A 16,466-nucleotide genomic window follows, 5' to 3' on the forward strand; every position below is an offset into this window, starting at 1 on the left:
ACACTGAGTGATGAGGATGATTTGAAAACACCCACATAAAACAGTATGTCCCACTCAGGAGTGGGTGGAACCACCCAGTCCCCTGAAAGGTCACATTTCTGGGCATAAGTGGGTAGATATAGGCCCAAAAAAACCAGATCAGGGCAGGGGCTAGCAGCCTCGAGCTTCAATGGCACCGTTCCATGTTCTGTCCCAATGAGAATGTCTAGTGTTACTTCTGGAATAAAAAATAAACTTGAAAATGTATCTAAGTGTATTTTCCATAATTCAAAAAAATCTAAATGAGCTGAAAGGACCAGGAAAAAAAACCAAATGTGACCCCAGCCTCTTGCTGAGGACACCTCTAAGGCCCATGGTTTCACCTCCCAGGTCCTGAACCTGCTACCAGGGCCACATATGTTAGGGAGGAGGAGGACACCCTGGAATAAAATGGATCCCAGGAGGTCTAAGGAGGGGAAGGGGCAAGGCTGGGTCCACAGCCAGGATGCAGCGGCCTCCTGGAGCTGCTGGTGGCTATTTCTGCCCAAGTGCCTACTGTGTCCAGGCACTGGGTCTTGACGCCCCAATGTGAAGTCTTGGTCAAATGCCTCCATTTCAGACGAAGGAAACTGAGGCTCAGTGAGGCCACCAGGCTTCCCCTAAACCCTGTAGCCAGTGGCGTCCTGCCCCTCCCTGGTCCATCTACTCTCCCAGGAATGCTCTGGAAGGTGCTAGGGTTAGTTTACCTTGGAATCCGATCCCAGCTCTGACTCCTCCCCCATGGCAAGTGCCTCGGTTTCCCCATTTGCGCAAGAGGGGCAATGGCAGTTCCTCCCCCATGGGATCAAGAGGATACACAAGAATGGAGTTGAAAAATTCCTGTCACCTAGTGACATGGTAAATTTATTGCACAACATTTTTGTGGTATAAACAAACCTACTCTGCTGCCAATCATATTAAAGTATAGCACATACAATTACAATAATTGGTAATGATAATAAGTGACTATTACTGGTTTATGTAAAAAAAGGATACACATGAGTCCCAGCCAGTGTAGCTAAGTGGTTAGAGCATTTGCCCATGCACTGGAGAGTCTCGGGTTCGATTTCTGGTCAAGGGCACATACCTGGGTTAAACGTTTGATCCCCCACCCTAGTTAGGGCACATGCAGGAGGTAACCAATCAATGTTTCTCTTTCTCCCTCTCTCTCCCCCTCCCTTCCACTCTCTCTAAAAAAATCAATGGAAAAAATATCCTCAGGTGAGGATTGACCAAAAAAAAAAAAGATACACGAGACATGCATGAGCTGTTCAATCTGCCATCTGCACATAGTTAGGCAGCAAATATTAGGTAAAATTGTCACTTCTACGTCTCTGATCTTTACGAGTGACGTGGTGATTGGCTACTACCTTGGAAAGCAAAGGAAAGTATCCTAACATTTAATGCAAATCATTTCTGACGTAAACAAGATACATCGACTGGTTGCTTCCCACAAGACCCCGACCAAGGCTGGAGACTGAACCAAAACCAAGGTACGTGCCCTTGATCAGAATCGAACCTCTACTCTTTGGTCCTCAGGCTGATGCTCTAACCGCTGAGCCAAAGTGGCCAGGGCACCATTTAATGCAAATCAAAACCACAGTGAGATACCACAAGACCCCCACCCACACAGCTGGAACCAGTCATCATCACAAGTGTTGGTGAGGACGGGAAGAAACTGGAGCCTCACGCATGGTAGGTGGGACGCAAGATAGGGCAGTGCTATGGACAGTACTCAGCAGCTCCTCAAAACATTAAACACAGAGTTACCACCTGAACTGGAAATTCCACTCCTAGGTACACGCTCAAAAAAATGGAAAACCTGTTCACACGAAAACCTTTACATGCATGTTCACAGCAGCAGGATTCACAATCACCAAAAGGTGGAAACAACCCAAGTACCCATCCATGGGAGAAAAGATAAACACAATATGATCCATCCACACACACTGGAATATTAGTCAACCATGAAAAGGAGTGACACACTGACACTCACTACAATGTAGAAGGACCTTGAACACAAGATGCTCAGTGACAGAAGCCAGACACAAAAAGCCAGTGTTTGACTCTATTTGAAATCTCCAGAATAGGCAAATTCACAGAAAACGGGTCAAGGGCTGGGGAAAGAGATGAGGGTAACTGCTAAGGGGAATGGGGCTCCTTTTGGGGTGATGAAATGCTCTAAAATCGATTGTGGTGATGGATGTACAACCCTATGAATATACTAAAAACCAGTGAATTGCACACGTTAAATGGGTGAATTATGTGCTATGCAAATTTTCTACCAATAAAGCTGTTAAACAATTCCAACACTGGAGTTCTTGAGACAGGATTCAAATCCTTAAGCAACTAAAGATTTGTAATTAAGAGTCTGCTGATTTAAAATCCCACAAGAACACTTTCTAGAGCCCAGGCATGGCCATGTTGGTGACAGGAAGTCGCCAGGATGTCAGTACATGCTATATCTGATGCCAGGAGGCTGAGCTCCTAATCGCTGCCTGTAACACACCCTGGTCCCCGGCCAGCAGCTCCAGGTGAGCTGGCCTCCATCAGTGGGAGGTTGTAGGTTTTCCAGGAAAGATTCTGTGGTCACAAGCCTACTGCCCCAGGACCCTCCCCAGCCTGGCTGCCCCCAGACCTGTAGCTAACAGCAGAATTGCAAGACTGTTGAGGGTTTGGGGGCAGAAGTCAGCCCCAGGCCCTGCCAAGATCAGGGAGGAAGAGACAGAGATGATGCCAAGTGGACGGCTGGCCGGCTGGCTGCCACGTGCCAGGAAGGGGGTGGGGCAGTGCCAGAGTCAACATGGCCCCTGACATCTGCCAAGCTGGCTGGGCCCAAGCCACTATTGACACTGGCTGCACAGGTGCCTGGCCAGCTGGGTGGACAGACAGCACCAGCAGCTCGACGGGCCATAAACAGGCAAAAATAAGCTCCCAGCACCACAGGGCAGGCCCTTGCTGGCCCAAACCCTCCCTCAGCCTACCTCATCCTGGAATACAGGCCCATCGCCTGTGGGACCCAGGCTAGTAATGTGTGGCCCCTATGCACAAGCAAAGCTGGGTCCCACCTCAGGACCTTTTCACAGGCTATCTCCTCTGCCAGGTACACCACTCCTCAGTGCGTATGCCTGGCTCCTGCTCCTACAAAGCTCAGCCTAAAGGTCACATCCTAAGAGGCCTCCCCGTTTCCCCTTGCTTCCCCTCTAAAGACACCAACCACATCCCGTGTTACTATCCATTTACTTGTTTACGGACCTTCTCCACCCACAACAGGAATAAACCATGAGTGACTGTGTGACACTGAAGCTCCCTGACCGTCTGGCCTCAGAAACTGTGCCCTGACCTGGGCATCCTGAGACATCACCATCATGTCCCAGACAAGTGAGACAATGGCTCCCGAGGCCCTTTGTTCTTGACATGAGAAAAGGTCTTTGGGGTCAGGACTTCTAACCCTTCATCCCCACCTGGCTTGACCACCAACACCCTCCACCTCCTGTCAGTGTTGAAGCCAGGGGGGCAAGGATTCTGTCGATCTCTGACCCCCCCAAGGCCACACAACCTCGCCCCTCCCACCCAGCTGTGACCATGTGAGGCAGGGGTGTCTGTCCAGCTTCGACCCCCCCAGCCTGGGGCTCCTCAAGGGCTGTGTTCAGGACAAACAGCAAATATTTGGTGAATAAATAAATGTGACTTGCCCAAAATGTGCCCATCTGTTATATTGAACCCAGAGAACATCAGGGGCTTAGATTCTGTAGAACCTGCCCCCAATACCATGCCTCCACTTTCTCATCTGCAAAATGGGGTGAGCAGCTGCCCAGCAAATGTTTCCTTCCCAAAGGGAAGGGCACTGAGGCCATCAGTTCCACATGCAGGCTCAGGCTGGCGTCCACACGCAGGAGGCAGCCAGGGCCACTCATGGGGCAGGGCTGGCTTCATCCTGAGGAAGTGACATCTGTTGGCTTTCATTCCACCAGAAGGCACTGCCACCCCTGTGCCAAAACCAGGCGGGAGGCAAGGCCACCCCACCCAGTCACCTGGGCCACTCCCACGAAGACAGGAGGCTCAGGGGGTGGGGAGGGTATTTAACTCTCCCTTCCATCCTTGAAGCTGGCTGTGCCCACTCCGGAGGTACCACCCCTCTAACCTTCCCACCTCCTCTGTCCCTGTCACTCCCACCACAGCCCCGGGCTTTTCCCCATGGGCCCAATTTCCAGTTTTTCTTTATTCCATCTGTTTTTTGTTGTTGTTTTTTTAATCCTCACCCGAGGACATTTTTCCATTTTTTGTTCAGATAGAGTGGGAGGGAGAGAGAGAAAGATAGAGAGAAACATCGACGTGAAAGAGACACATCGAGTGGCTGCCACCCACACAACCCAACCAGGGCTGGGGACAAACTGCAACCGAGGTACGTGCCCTTAGCGGGAACCGAACCTGGGTCTCTCTGGACCACAGGCTGATGCTCTAACCGCTGAGCCAAACCGGCCAGGGCTCCATCTGTTTTCTGATGGCCTGAACTCAAGCCTCTGAGGGCTGCTGGGTCCCAATACCCTTTTCTACAAGTGAAGCTGAGAGGGAAGCCACTGGTTTTGTGTCCCTAGAGACCAACATAGGGTGGCTAGGCTTCACCTCCCTCTCAGAAGGTCCCACAGCCAATCCTGGACCCAGCTTCCGGAGGGCAGCTGCCCCAAGGGCACTCCGATGCACTGTCGTGTCCACATCACCGTGGAGCCCCAGCGAGGCTGGGCTCTGGGCCAGGGAGACCAGGTCCCCTCCAGCCACTCCTAGAGGTCAGGGCAGGGCCCAGCTGGCTGAGGATGGAATGCAAGCTCCACTGGCCGCCTGGGCCGCCATCTGGTTTCCATCTGCCCAGCCCAGCTCAGCCAAACTTCAAAGGATGCCCCGCCCGGCCACTTCCTCTGCCCTAGCTGCCCTTGGGAAGGCACCAGAATGGCCTGCTTCCTCCCCGCCCCTCCAGAGCCCCAGGGTGCTGGGCCATCCACATCAACGTGGCCACCTCCTGCTCAACCAATCGCCTGGGCCTCAATACGCCAAACTCCACTCAAGAGACCAAACAGACAAGACCTCCAATCCCACATCACTGGGCCACATCCACACCCAGGCCAAGCCAGGTCACTGCACAGCCTTTGCCTGAGCAATTCCCTCCACTCTGAACCCCTCTCCTGCTCTGTCTCTGCCTCTCCTTCTGGTTCAGACACCAAGAGCCCTGAACTTTTCCCTCCTGGCTGATGTCCCCCAAATTCATGCATTAACAGCCAGCCAGCCCACCCATGGGATCCCCAGCACCCAGCTTGGCACTTGCAGGCAAGGCAAAAGTTAGCCATCAGGACGGATGGAAGAACCCCAGTTAACAGCCAGGGTGCACCCCTGCCCCCACTGTCCCCATTATGACGCACAACGCATAACCCACCTGCTTGAACTGCTCCTCATACGTCCAGTCCCCATGGTCAGGAGGCTGCAGCTGAGGTACCACGTGGGCAGCCCCTCCAGCGTGGGCTGGGCCAGCCCCTGGGCGCTCCTGGCCACCCAGCACCCGGGGCCCACCATCACCGCCACGGAAGGCCTGGGGTAGCTGGGCCTTGTGGGTGAACAGGGCAGCAGGGCCCAGGCCAGCAGAGCCTGGGGGCCCGAGCCCCTCCTCATCCTCATAGTCTTCCTCATCATCCTCCTCATCCTCATCCCCCAAGTCTTCCTCCAGCTCTTCTTCCTCCTCTTCCTCCTCTTCCCATTTTGGCTTCCTGGGGCAGGCAAAGAGGGCAGAGGTCAGGGGAGAAGACGCCAGCTCACCCCCCACCCCCACTCCAGGGCAAGGCTGGCTCCTCATCCCAGCCTGGGTTTCCTTCTCAACACAGGGAGGTCGGGCCTCAGCTGACCCAGCTTCAGACATAATCCCTAGCCCCCACCCCAGTGCTAACGGGCTCCCTCCCCAATCCTCTCTCTGCTACACCAGCTGTCTTGCTGAACCTTGAAAATACCAAGCTAGTTCCCTCCTCAGAGTCTTTGCTCAGGCTGTTCCCTCCATTAGGCGTGATGTTCCAGGCTCCTCTGGCCCTTCCTAGGGACTGTCACCACTTTGCCCATCATTCTAGAAAGTTAACCCCGGCCCCAGTCATCCTGCTTCATTTTTGGCAGCCCCAGTCATAACCTACAATCACCCCATTTCTTTGCTTGTTAAAAAGTCGCCCTGGCTGGTTTGGCTCAGCGGTTAGAGCATCGGCCTGTGGTCCAGAGAGACCCGGGTTTGGTTCCCCCTAAGGGCACGTATCTCGGTTGCAGTTTGTCTCTGGCCCTGGTTGGTCGTGCAGGTGGCAGCCACTCGATGTATCCCTTTCATGTCGATGTTTCTCTCTCTCTCTCTCTCTCTCCCACTCTACCTGAACAAAAAATGAAAAAATGTCCTTGGGTGAGGATAAACAAACAAACAAAAGTTTTCCCAGTGCCCTGGCCAGTGTGGCTCAGTTGGTTGGAGCATCGCCCCATACACCAAAGGTGGCAGGTTCAATTCCTGGTCATGGCACATACCTAGGTTTTGGGTTCAATCCCCAGTCAGGGCACTTACAGGAGGCAATCGTTCGATGTTTCTCTCTCACATCGATATTTCTCTTTCTCTCTCCCTTCCTCTCTCTCAAATCAATTTTTAAAAATGTAAGCCCTGACCAATGTGGCTCAGTGGTTGGAGTATCAACCCGCGGGCCGAAAGGTCATGGGTTTGATTTCCAGTCAAGGACACATACCTGGGTTGCAGTTCTGATCACCAGGGCACGTGCAGAAAACAACCAATAGATGTGTATCAATGTTTTTCTCTCTCTCCCTTCCTCCCTCTCTTCTCTCTCTCTCCCTCCCTTCCTTCCACTCTATCTAAAAGTCAATAAAAAAATATATATCCTCAGTGAAGATTAACACACACACAAAAAAAGTCTTCCTAGAAAGACCCCACTGGGGTCTCAGCAGCACCCAGCTCAGGGCCCACACTGGACCCCTGGGAAATACAGACCCCAGTGAGCCAACCTGCCCACCCTGTGCAGGTCCTACCCAGTCTACCAACTTTATTTATCTGCTCCTGATGTTGAATCTGCTGTAGGCTTGCTGGGCAATGGGGCCAGTGGCCATGTGTGGCTAGTTCTGTTTAAGATTAAATTAAGCTCTAAATGCTGGTTCTTGGCCACATTTCACACATTCAATAGCCACGTATGACTAGATGCTGCAGATGGAGAACACGTTCACTATCATTCAGAAAATTCTAAAGGGTGACACTTTCCTAGGAGGTTTTGTCCTGTCCTTACAATTCTGTCACCAAGACCTAGATACCACTCACTGCACAAAGCTTATGAACCCTCACTCACAGGTCATCATCAGAGCCTACATCTTCAAAGTGCCCGTCGCCTTCAGCATGTCCTGGTGCCTCCCTGCCTCTGTCAGGTGAGCCTGGTTGCCCCTCCTGGGCAGTGTCCTCATCCTCCGAGCTGGGGGGCCTGTCCTCAGAGCCACCTGGGCTGGGTGCAGATCCAAGGCCAGCAGCAGCAGCCCGCATGGCTGCCAGAGCAGCCATCTGTGCCTGCTGCATTCGGGTGTTCTCGGGGTCTCTGTCCTCATCCAAGGCAGCTCTGGAGAGGGCCGGGGGACCAGCAGGGGGCTCGGGCAGCAGTGGCTGCCGGGCCTCCAGCTCCTGGCGTGCCCGCTGCTGCCGCTGCAGGAGTGTCTCCATCACAGCCTGCAGCTTCATGGCCCTGCGGGCTGGGCCGCCCCGGGCACCAGGGGTGGGTGGCAGGGGCGGCCCCTTCGGGGAGGGGGCCCGGCCGCACTGCAGTGTGGGGGCCGTGGGGGAGCTGGGGCAGTGCAGGGTGGCGGGGGGCAGGGGCCACTTGGCTCAGGCTGAGGGCTGGTGGGGCATGCCAACAGGTGGCACCTTCTTCTCACACCGGGCACGGAAGGACAGCAGCTGGCATCCAGCTCATTTGTATGTTTGCAGAAACCTGAGGGCAGCAAGACAGACTGTCAAACCACACTGGGCTCCTTAGCCTCATCCTCCCCACTGAGGTTGGACCACAAAGGCCTCTGGGAAAATCCCTCCCATCCACTCCCTCCAGGGTGCAAACCTGGAGGCCTCCCTGGAGGTGGAGAAACACACTCTTCCCATTCACCCCTCCTCTGTCCACCTTCCAGTGGGCTTAGTGGGGTTACCCCACATTGGACTCCCGAGGATCTCAAGGAAGCCCCAGAGAAATATGCAGTCGCTGACTGCAGCTCCCAAGGACCAGCGTGGATTATTGCTTCATAAACAGAGAGAGCCACAGGGTATTCCAGGCCTCTGATTGGCTACAGCTGGCTGCCAGGCACCACAGTCCAGGTGGGTTCTGGGTTCTGATTCCACGTTCTAGGTGCTGGTGCCGCCTGATCCAGAGGGCTCCAGATACCCTCCTTTCGCTCAGGCTAACAGAGACAATGGCTGGCCCAGACTGAGTGCTTGCTGTATATGAGCCCTGAGCTAATCCTTGCCCATTCATGCTCTCAGCCATAAGCCTCAACCTCTCTGGACCTCAGTTTCCCCATATGTAAAATGATACCCGAACTGCATTCACCTCACTGCTCAGGCAGAGATTAAATGAGTTTATGATGGTGAAGATGGGTAAAAAACAGATACCACCTCATGTCAGTGTTAGGGAAGGAGGTGCTAGGTTGTCCCCATTTTACAGAGAGAAACTGAGGCTTAGAGATGCCCAGCTAACTGGGGTCTGCGTGCCATGAGAGCCTCCCACACTGCCCTCCCCCCATGCTCCCTGCAGGGGACTTCCTCTGTCTTTTGGGACCCCAAGTGGGGCCAATGTCCCAGAATGCAATGCACTCTGTCCCTCGCTTGGGGTCCCTTCAGATTACCACCAATCCTAACTGCCAGGGCCTAGGGAAGGTTCAGAAGAGAGATGTCCCAGAACCTGGCACAACCAGGCTCCAACAGGACAGAAGGACTTGGGTTTCACCCTAGCCCTTCACCCAATCCAGGCCACACCCCCACCCACCCAAACAGCTAATAAAACAAATGGGCAGAACCCAACAGGCCTGGTGGTACATCACAGGAACAGTGGGGAGGGCAGGAGGGTCCAGGAGGCTGCCCCTAACCCACAAATAAACCCCTAAAAGGCCCTTAGGCAGCTCTTGGGGCAAAAGGGTTTCACAGAGGAGGGGCTAGTGGACAGAGTTAGAGGCTCCTGGTTCTAGCTGATGCTAGGTCACCAATATGGTGACCTGCTAAAAGGAGCCTGATACTACCTAGGAGACTTGCAGTGCAGCCCCCTCCCAATCTCCCCCATCTCGGGAGGGGCACTACAGAGCCACAGTGAGCCCAGTGGCCTTACACCTTCTCCAGGACCAGCCACTCTTTACCCAGACTTCCTGGGGCTTCCTGGGTAAAGGGGCAGGGGGGGGGGCAGATGAGTAGCCTCTGTAAAAAGTGGGAAGGGACATACCCCCAAAGAACCTCAGGATCTGGGAGGGGCGGGGTCCCTGGGCACACAGACCTTCTCAGAGGCCACAGTGCTGGAGAGTGACCAGCACAGCAAAACAACACCCAGTCACCCCCTCCCCCACTGACAGTCATCCCCCACCAGCCCCAAGAAGTGCTGAGGGGACATTTCTCACCCAGGGTCTAAGGCTCACTGCCCCTCCCCCACTTTTGACAACTTCAAGACAAGCCCCCTCCAATGGAAACACCCAAAGCAATGCCCCCCACCTCTTGGGGGGGCATAAGGAAGAGGCGAGAGGAAGCCACTCCCCCCCACGCTGCCCCCGCCTGGCCTGCTGGATTTAATGACCCTTCCGGGTCACCCGGTGGGGGAGGGGAGCAGGGCAGGCCTCCACGCCAGGGCTGGAGGGGGCAGGTGGGAACCCCCGTGTCCCTCTGGGCCAGGCCTGGGCCCCCTCAAGGTTGCCATTAACCCTAAAACTGGCAGCGCTCACCCCCTCCAGATTCCTCCCCCCAAGAGCCCTTTGTCCTCGGCCCCTACCCCCACTTTATGACAGCCCCATGGGAAAGGCATTCCCAAGCAGGGACCTAGCAGGGATGGGGGATGCTGGGTGGTCGTTAGGACCTGGCCGGTGGGGGGGGGCGAGGAGAAATCGGGCCACGCCCTCCCCCCCCCAATGCCTCTAGAAGAGAGAGGTCACCCGCTTCGGCTCGGGCCTTGCAAAACACGGTTATTTAAAGAGTTGTGCAAGGCTGGGGCCCTAGGGTGGCGAAAGGGGCCCCTCACTCCACGGAGGAAAGAGGAGGGGGAGGGGGGCAGCAGGCTGGGGAGGGGGCTAGGAGGGTGGGGAGGGGTCAGCTCGAAGGAAGTGAGAAAGGAAACACTGAAGAAATAGGACGACAAAAACCCCAGTCCGGTTTCAAACGCTTCTTGGAAAGCGGCCGATTTGCATGGGGGTGGGGGGGCAAACCCTCGGCCCCAGCTAGTAAAAAACGGAAGATTCTTGACAAACGCGCTGCCCGAGGTCGGACACCGAACGTTGGAATTGACAAACGCGCGCTCCTCGCGCTTCCTGCGCCCGCTTTGTGTTTGGGGGACACCGAACAGGGGAGGGGGCTTTCCCCGGGGATCCCCACCAGAGAACCGGGGACCGGGGCCGAGCCCACCCCCAAGCGAGGGCAACGCAGTGTCCCCTCCAGGGGCCCCTTTCAGCCCGGGGGCCGACACTTTATAAATAAACCGTCCCAGCAGGGGTGGGTCACCAGGGAACTGCCCTCCTCACCCGGCGCTCCCACTCCCCTCACAGCTCCCGAATAAAACACCAGATTCCGGGGAGAAAAAAATGAACTAAACCCTATGAGCAGCCCCCCGCGCGCGCCTAGAGACCATTTCCTTCCGCTAGAGGGGGAGCGCATTTGCGACCCCCGATCCAACCCGCGCGCGCGCGCGCCCCTGCGCAACATGGTAGGTGGTGAGGTCAAGGGGGTGTGGAGAAAACCACTCCGACCCATTAGGGTCGCCTTCCCGACGCTGGACCCCCATCCACGTCCCTGCCCAACTTTGGGGACCCCCCTTCACCCCGGACCGGAACCCGCGATTTAAAAGGCCGACACCCCCCACCCCAGTCTCACCGCGCGGGGCCCGCTCCCGGGGCGCATGCCCCGCGCCAGGCGTCCGGCCCTGCCCCGGCCGCGCCTGGCCTCCAGCCCAGGCGGTAAGCTGCGAGCTGCTGGCTCCCGGCCGCCGCCGGGTTTGTGCCGTGCGCGGACTCACCTAGCCGCCAGCTCAGTCCGCGTCTACACCCCCATCCGACCGGATTGGTAAAAGTCACCCAGCGCGCGGTCTCCCCCGCCCCTCCCCTCCCCCCCCACCGGCGCGCTCACCGCCGGGAAGACAAATCACCGGGTGACAAATCGCTCTCAGATGCAAATACCTCGCGGGTGATTCAGCGCCCAGGCCCGGGACGCGGGGAGGGGTCTCGCGAGGCCCCCTCCCCCTTCCCGGACGCCCCCTCGCTCCCCCCGCGCTTGATTCGAACACTCACGACCAGCCTAGGGGTCTTGGGAAGGGAAGGGAGAGTGGACAGAAAATTTCAGGTCGCGGCCCCTTTAAAAGATAATACATAATAAAAGTAAGGGGAACGCCACTGAGGGAGGCCCCGCCCCCTGCCTAGGGACGGTGGGCAAAGTGCGCGCCGTGGCCGGGAGCGCACAGCGCGTTGAGGACGCGGGCGGGGCTGGGAGCATCGGAGGGGGAGGAGGAGTAGGCTGAGGCGACCCAAGCTGGGTCGAGGACCTCCTCCCCATTTTACCGGGCACCCAGAATAGACCTACCCGGCTCGAAGTTGCATCCCTGTCCCTTAGATTGAGCCACCGGGAACGAGTGACCTGCCCCCACCCCAGCCCACAGACGATCCTTGGTTTTTATGTCTGTAAAATGGGGATTAGAGACCCGAGGAAAAAACCAGCTACAGTGACCAGAAATGAGAGTGGGGCGGGGCCAGAGGGAGGAGCCAAGGCCTAACCAGGGGACGTCGCGTGGTGGGTCAAACAAGTGGGGTGGGGCTGTACATGCTATGTCGGGGTGGGGGTGGGGAAGAGGGGGACACTCATCGTGAAATGGAGGTAATCCTTACCCGCAACTGTTACCACCTCTTAGTAACCTGACAACCCACCTAGGAGGAGACATGAGATCCTAGTCTTAGTAATAATTTCATAATTTCCCTATTCTGAGTGCTGGAGTTCCTGGCCATGTGCCCAAGGCAAGGTTCAACCTTCACATCTCTAGGTAGTGGAGATTCTAAATGTACCCATTTGGAAGAGCCAGAAACTGAGGCACAGAGTAGAGTAGAGCAAGGTGGGGTCGAGGTTTGGTCTCAGCATGAGGGGGCTAACCTCAGGGGCCCAGGTTTCAGCCCAGATAAGAGCCTTTGGGAGCATAGGGGCAGGCAGGGGCCATACAGAGGGCCCCACTTCTTGAGGGCACCCACTGGTGGGACTGGGGTTCATCGTCTTGAGTGTTGGGGTGGGGTCTTGTGCAGCTCCTCCTTTCTCCTAAAGTACACAGCATTGTCATCTTCTCAGGGCCCCCCCTATACTGCACCCCCAAAATTGTAGGCCCACTGTTTGGGAGAGTCCCAAGCCCAGGAGACAGGTCTAGGGGCCCAAGTCCGCCCCCCCACCCCGTGGGATCCCAGCCTCTAGCAGCAGAGCTGCCTGTAGTCTAATGGCAGCAGGTGGCAGGGAGGCCTCCACCATTAGGCTATTAAACACCCAGCCCCACGTAGTCCAGTGCACCCAAACGTCTGGTTCAATTCCTGGTCAGGGCACATGCCCGGTTTGTGGCTCCATCCCCAGTAGGGGGCGTGCAGGAGGCAGCCAGTCAATGTTTCACTCTCACATCGATGTTTCTCTCTCTCCCTTCCTCTCTCTGTAAAAATCAACTTTAAAAAATCTTTAGTCCTGGCCAGTGTGACTTAGTGGTTAGAGCACTGGCCTGAGCACCAAAGTGTCTCTTGTTCGATTCCCCATCAAGGGCACCTACCTGGGTTGCAGAGATAGATCCCTGGCCCAGGTCGGTTGGTCCATGTAGGAGGCAACCGATTATTGATCATTATGATTGATGTGTCTCTCTCACATCAAGTTCCTCTCTTTCTCTCTCCCCCTCCCTCCCTCCCTTCCACTCTCTTTAAAAATCAATGGCTCAGTTGATTAAGTGTTAGTCCCATGGACTGAGAAGTCCTGGTTTAATTTCTGGCCAGGACACATGCCCAGGTTGTGGGTTCAATCCCCAGTAGGGGACATACAAGAGGCAGCCGATGGATGTTTCTGTCTCACATGGATGTTTCTATCTCTCCCTCTCTCTAAAAAATTAATGAAACCATATATTTTTTTTAAGTGGGGGAAGGGGTTAGGGTGGAGGCCTCCTGAGGGCAGGAGGAGTGCTGCTCTCTCCCCACCAAGGAAAAGCTGTAGACCATATCTAGCTAGATGCAGCTTTTTCCCCAGAGGTGCCTTGCCCAGGAGGGTGAGAAACTTCAGGGTTCCCAGCTGCCTCCCCTGAGGGGGTCCTATTTTTAGCCCAGGGAGGGAGCTGGGAAGTAATACCCAGACTTTCAGGCCTAGGTTCCATCTGGGTCCTGGCTGTGTGATTTTAGATTAGTGCAGATACCTCTCTGGTCTCTGTTTTTCAAGCTGGAAATTAGGTACAGCAACTCCAGGTTTATAAGGTTTCTTGTCCAGACTATCTTGTGGGGCTCCTGTGTGTTTTGGACAGCCGCTGAAAAAAACCATCCTGGTTCTCATGCCCGGCAGATGTGGCTCAGTGGATTGAGCATCGTCCCATGAACTGAGAGGTCCAGTTTGATTCCCCACCAGGGCACATGCTGGGGTTGCAAGCTCAATCCCCAGTAGGAAGTATGTAGGAGGCAGCCAAGGGATGTATCTCTCTCATGTGGATGTTTCTATTTCTTTCTCCCTTCTTCTGTCTCTAAATCAGCAGTTCTCAACCTGTGGGTCGTGACTCCTTTGGGGGTCAAAGGACTCTTTCACAGAGGTCGCCTAAGACATAACAATAGCAAAATTACAGTTATGAAGTAGCAATGAAAATAATTTTATGGTTGGGGGTCACCACAACATGAGGAACTGTATTAAAGGGTCACGGCATTAGGAAGGTTGAGAACAACTGCTCTGAATCAATTAATCAAAACAAACAAACCAAAACAGTTTGGTCCTTATCCAACCCCTCAGCCCATCACTCAACCTGCTCTCTACTCAGGGAGGGGCATCGTCTTAAAAAGTTCACCCAGCGCAGCCAGTGTAGCTCAGTGGTTGAGCGTTGACCCGTGCACCAAGAGGTCGCCAGTTTGATTCCTGGTCAGGACACATGCCAGGTTGTGGACTGAATAGAATCCCCAGTGGGGGTCATGCAGGAGGCGGCCAATTGATGTTGTTTCTCATTGATGTTTCTATCTCTCCCTCTCCCTCTCTCTCTAATATCAATAAAGAAAAAAAATTAAAAATAAATAAATAGCCCTGGCCGGTTTGGCTCAGCCATTGGAGCATTGGCCTGCAAACCAGAGAGTCCTGGGTTCAGTTCCCGCTAGAGGCATGTACAAAAAATAATAATAATAATAATAATAAATAAATAAAAAGTTCACCCAGATTTCACACTACCTCCCTTCCCATGTTAGTCCTGTTCAAATATATTCCCACTTCTCGGCCTTTGCACTGGTCGTGCCCCCCTGCCTAAATGCCCTTCCCACCTTCCTCATGACTGTTACCTTTTCCTGATTCAACTGGAAGTTCAGCTTCTTGGAGGGTTCTTCCCTGACTCCCAAGTGTCAGGTGTATCCCATCACCCCATCACATCTGTTTTATCTTCATCCAGGCACTTCTATTTCAAAACAACTATATATATACTTTTTAATATGTTTTTCTTGAGAGAGGGAGGGAGAGAGAGAAACAAGGATGGGTTGCCTCCTGCATGCCCCCTACTGGGGATGGAAACCCAACCCAGGGAATTGAACCGGTGACCTCCAGCACCTGAATCCAGTCTCAACCAACTGAGCCATACCGTCAGGACAGAACAGCTGTATTTATTCAACCTTCTCAGCCTTGTCCACAGCTGTGTCTCCAGCCCTGAGGCTGAGTCTGCCACATAGTAGGTGCTCAATAAACTTGGTTGACTGAATAAATTCATGTTCCCTCTCTTCCTCTCACATCATACACCATTTTTTGGTGTCTGGTCACACAGAGGTGGGGGGCAAATTAAGCCATTCACCATCTCTATCTTAAAAACAACAAAAAATGCCTGGAGGTGGGTGTGGGGCACAGCCAGAAATCTCCACCTCGGACCTACTGTCATTCACACCGAGCCTCAGGTTACCTTGTCCTTGTGAGCCACGAACATGTAATTTTAACTTTTTTTTTTTAAATAAAAAGGAAAAACAAATAACCAGGCATTCATAATAATGAATTGTGCCTAAAATTATATTTGTTTTTATAAGCAACACAGCTGTAAAATGTAATTTTTTTTTTTTTTTTCCTCACCCGAGGACATTTTTTTTGTTTTGTTTTTTGTTCAGGTAGAGCGGGAGGGAGAGAGAGGAACAGAGAGAGAGAGAGAAACATCGATGTGAAAGGGACACATCGAGTGGCTGCCACCCCCAGGGCCGGGGACAAACTGCAACCGAGGTACGCGCCCTTAGCGGGAACCGAACCCAGGTCTCTCAGGACCGCAGGCCGACGCTCTAACCGCTGAGCCAAACCGGCCAGGGCTGTAAAATGTAATTTTTAAAAGACACTATTTTTTTTCGCCCTGGACGGTTTGGCTCAGCGGTTAGAGCGTCGGCCTGCGGTCCAGAGAGACCCGGGTTCGGCTCCCGCTAAGGGCATGTGCCTTGGTTGCAGTTTGTCCCCGGCCCTGGTTGGGTTGTGAGGGTGGCAGCCACTCAATGTGTCCCTTTCACGTCGATGTTTCTCTCTCTCTCTCTCTCTCTCTCTCTCTCTCTCTCTCCCTCTCCCACTCTATCTGAACAAAATATATTTTAAAAAAAGACTATTTTTTTCATAGAAGGGCCCACGAGACAAAAGTTCTTAAGACCCGAGGAATGAATAGTGTGGCTCTGCTGGACCCATTTGTCAGCGGGGAAACTTGCAGCCGGGGTCCACTTTGAGTGGTAGACCCAGGGAAGCTAGGAATTTCTGTGAGATGCGCGCGCCATCTGCCGGGAAACTGCGGCGCTGCAGTCGCGGGGTAGGACCAGCGCCTTCGCGCCGTGGCGCTAGGTGACGCTGTCTCACCTGAAAACTAGTTTCCTGGGTCAACCGGGAAACTGAGGCCCGCGGAGGTTTTTTTTTTTCCTCTGTAGTGACTTTTGACTGCTCCATGGTGAGTTGCTTTATAAAATACAGTGCTGGTAGCCTGGCCAGTGTGGCTCAATGGTTGAGCATCGACCCATGCACCAATAGG

At 54.3% G+C, this 16,466-nt stretch overlaps 1 protein-coding gene across 1 annotated transcript in view; it reads right to left on the reverse strand.

Annotated features, from left to right (window-relative positions):
* The window catches only part of ARID3A (AT-rich interaction domain 3A), a 34,391-nt gene extending 26,626 nt beyond the window's left edge, over nt 1-7,765 (reverse strand). Inside the window, exons 1-2 of the mRNA XM_036239890.1 lie at nt 7,380-7,765; nt 5,447-5,774 (exon numbers count right to left, since the gene is read on the reverse strand). Coding sequence (XP_036095783.1) covers nt 5,447-5,774; nt 7,380-7,759 — 708 coding nt within the window. The 5' untranslated portion in view covers nt 7,760-7,765. The remainder of the gene's footprint in view (nt 1-5,446; nt 5,775-7,379) is intronic.
* Nucleotides 7,766-16,466: the final 8,701 nt, after the last annotated feature.

Source organism: Molossus molossus, unplaced genomic scaffold (assembly GCF_014108415.1).
Source record: "Molossus molossus isolate mMolMol1 unplaced genomic scaffold, mMolMol1.p scaffold_m16_p_4, whole genome shotgun sequence".
Taxonomy (NCBI): domain Eukaryota; kingdom Metazoa; phylum Chordata; class Mammalia; order Chiroptera; family Molossidae; genus Molossus; species Molossus molossus.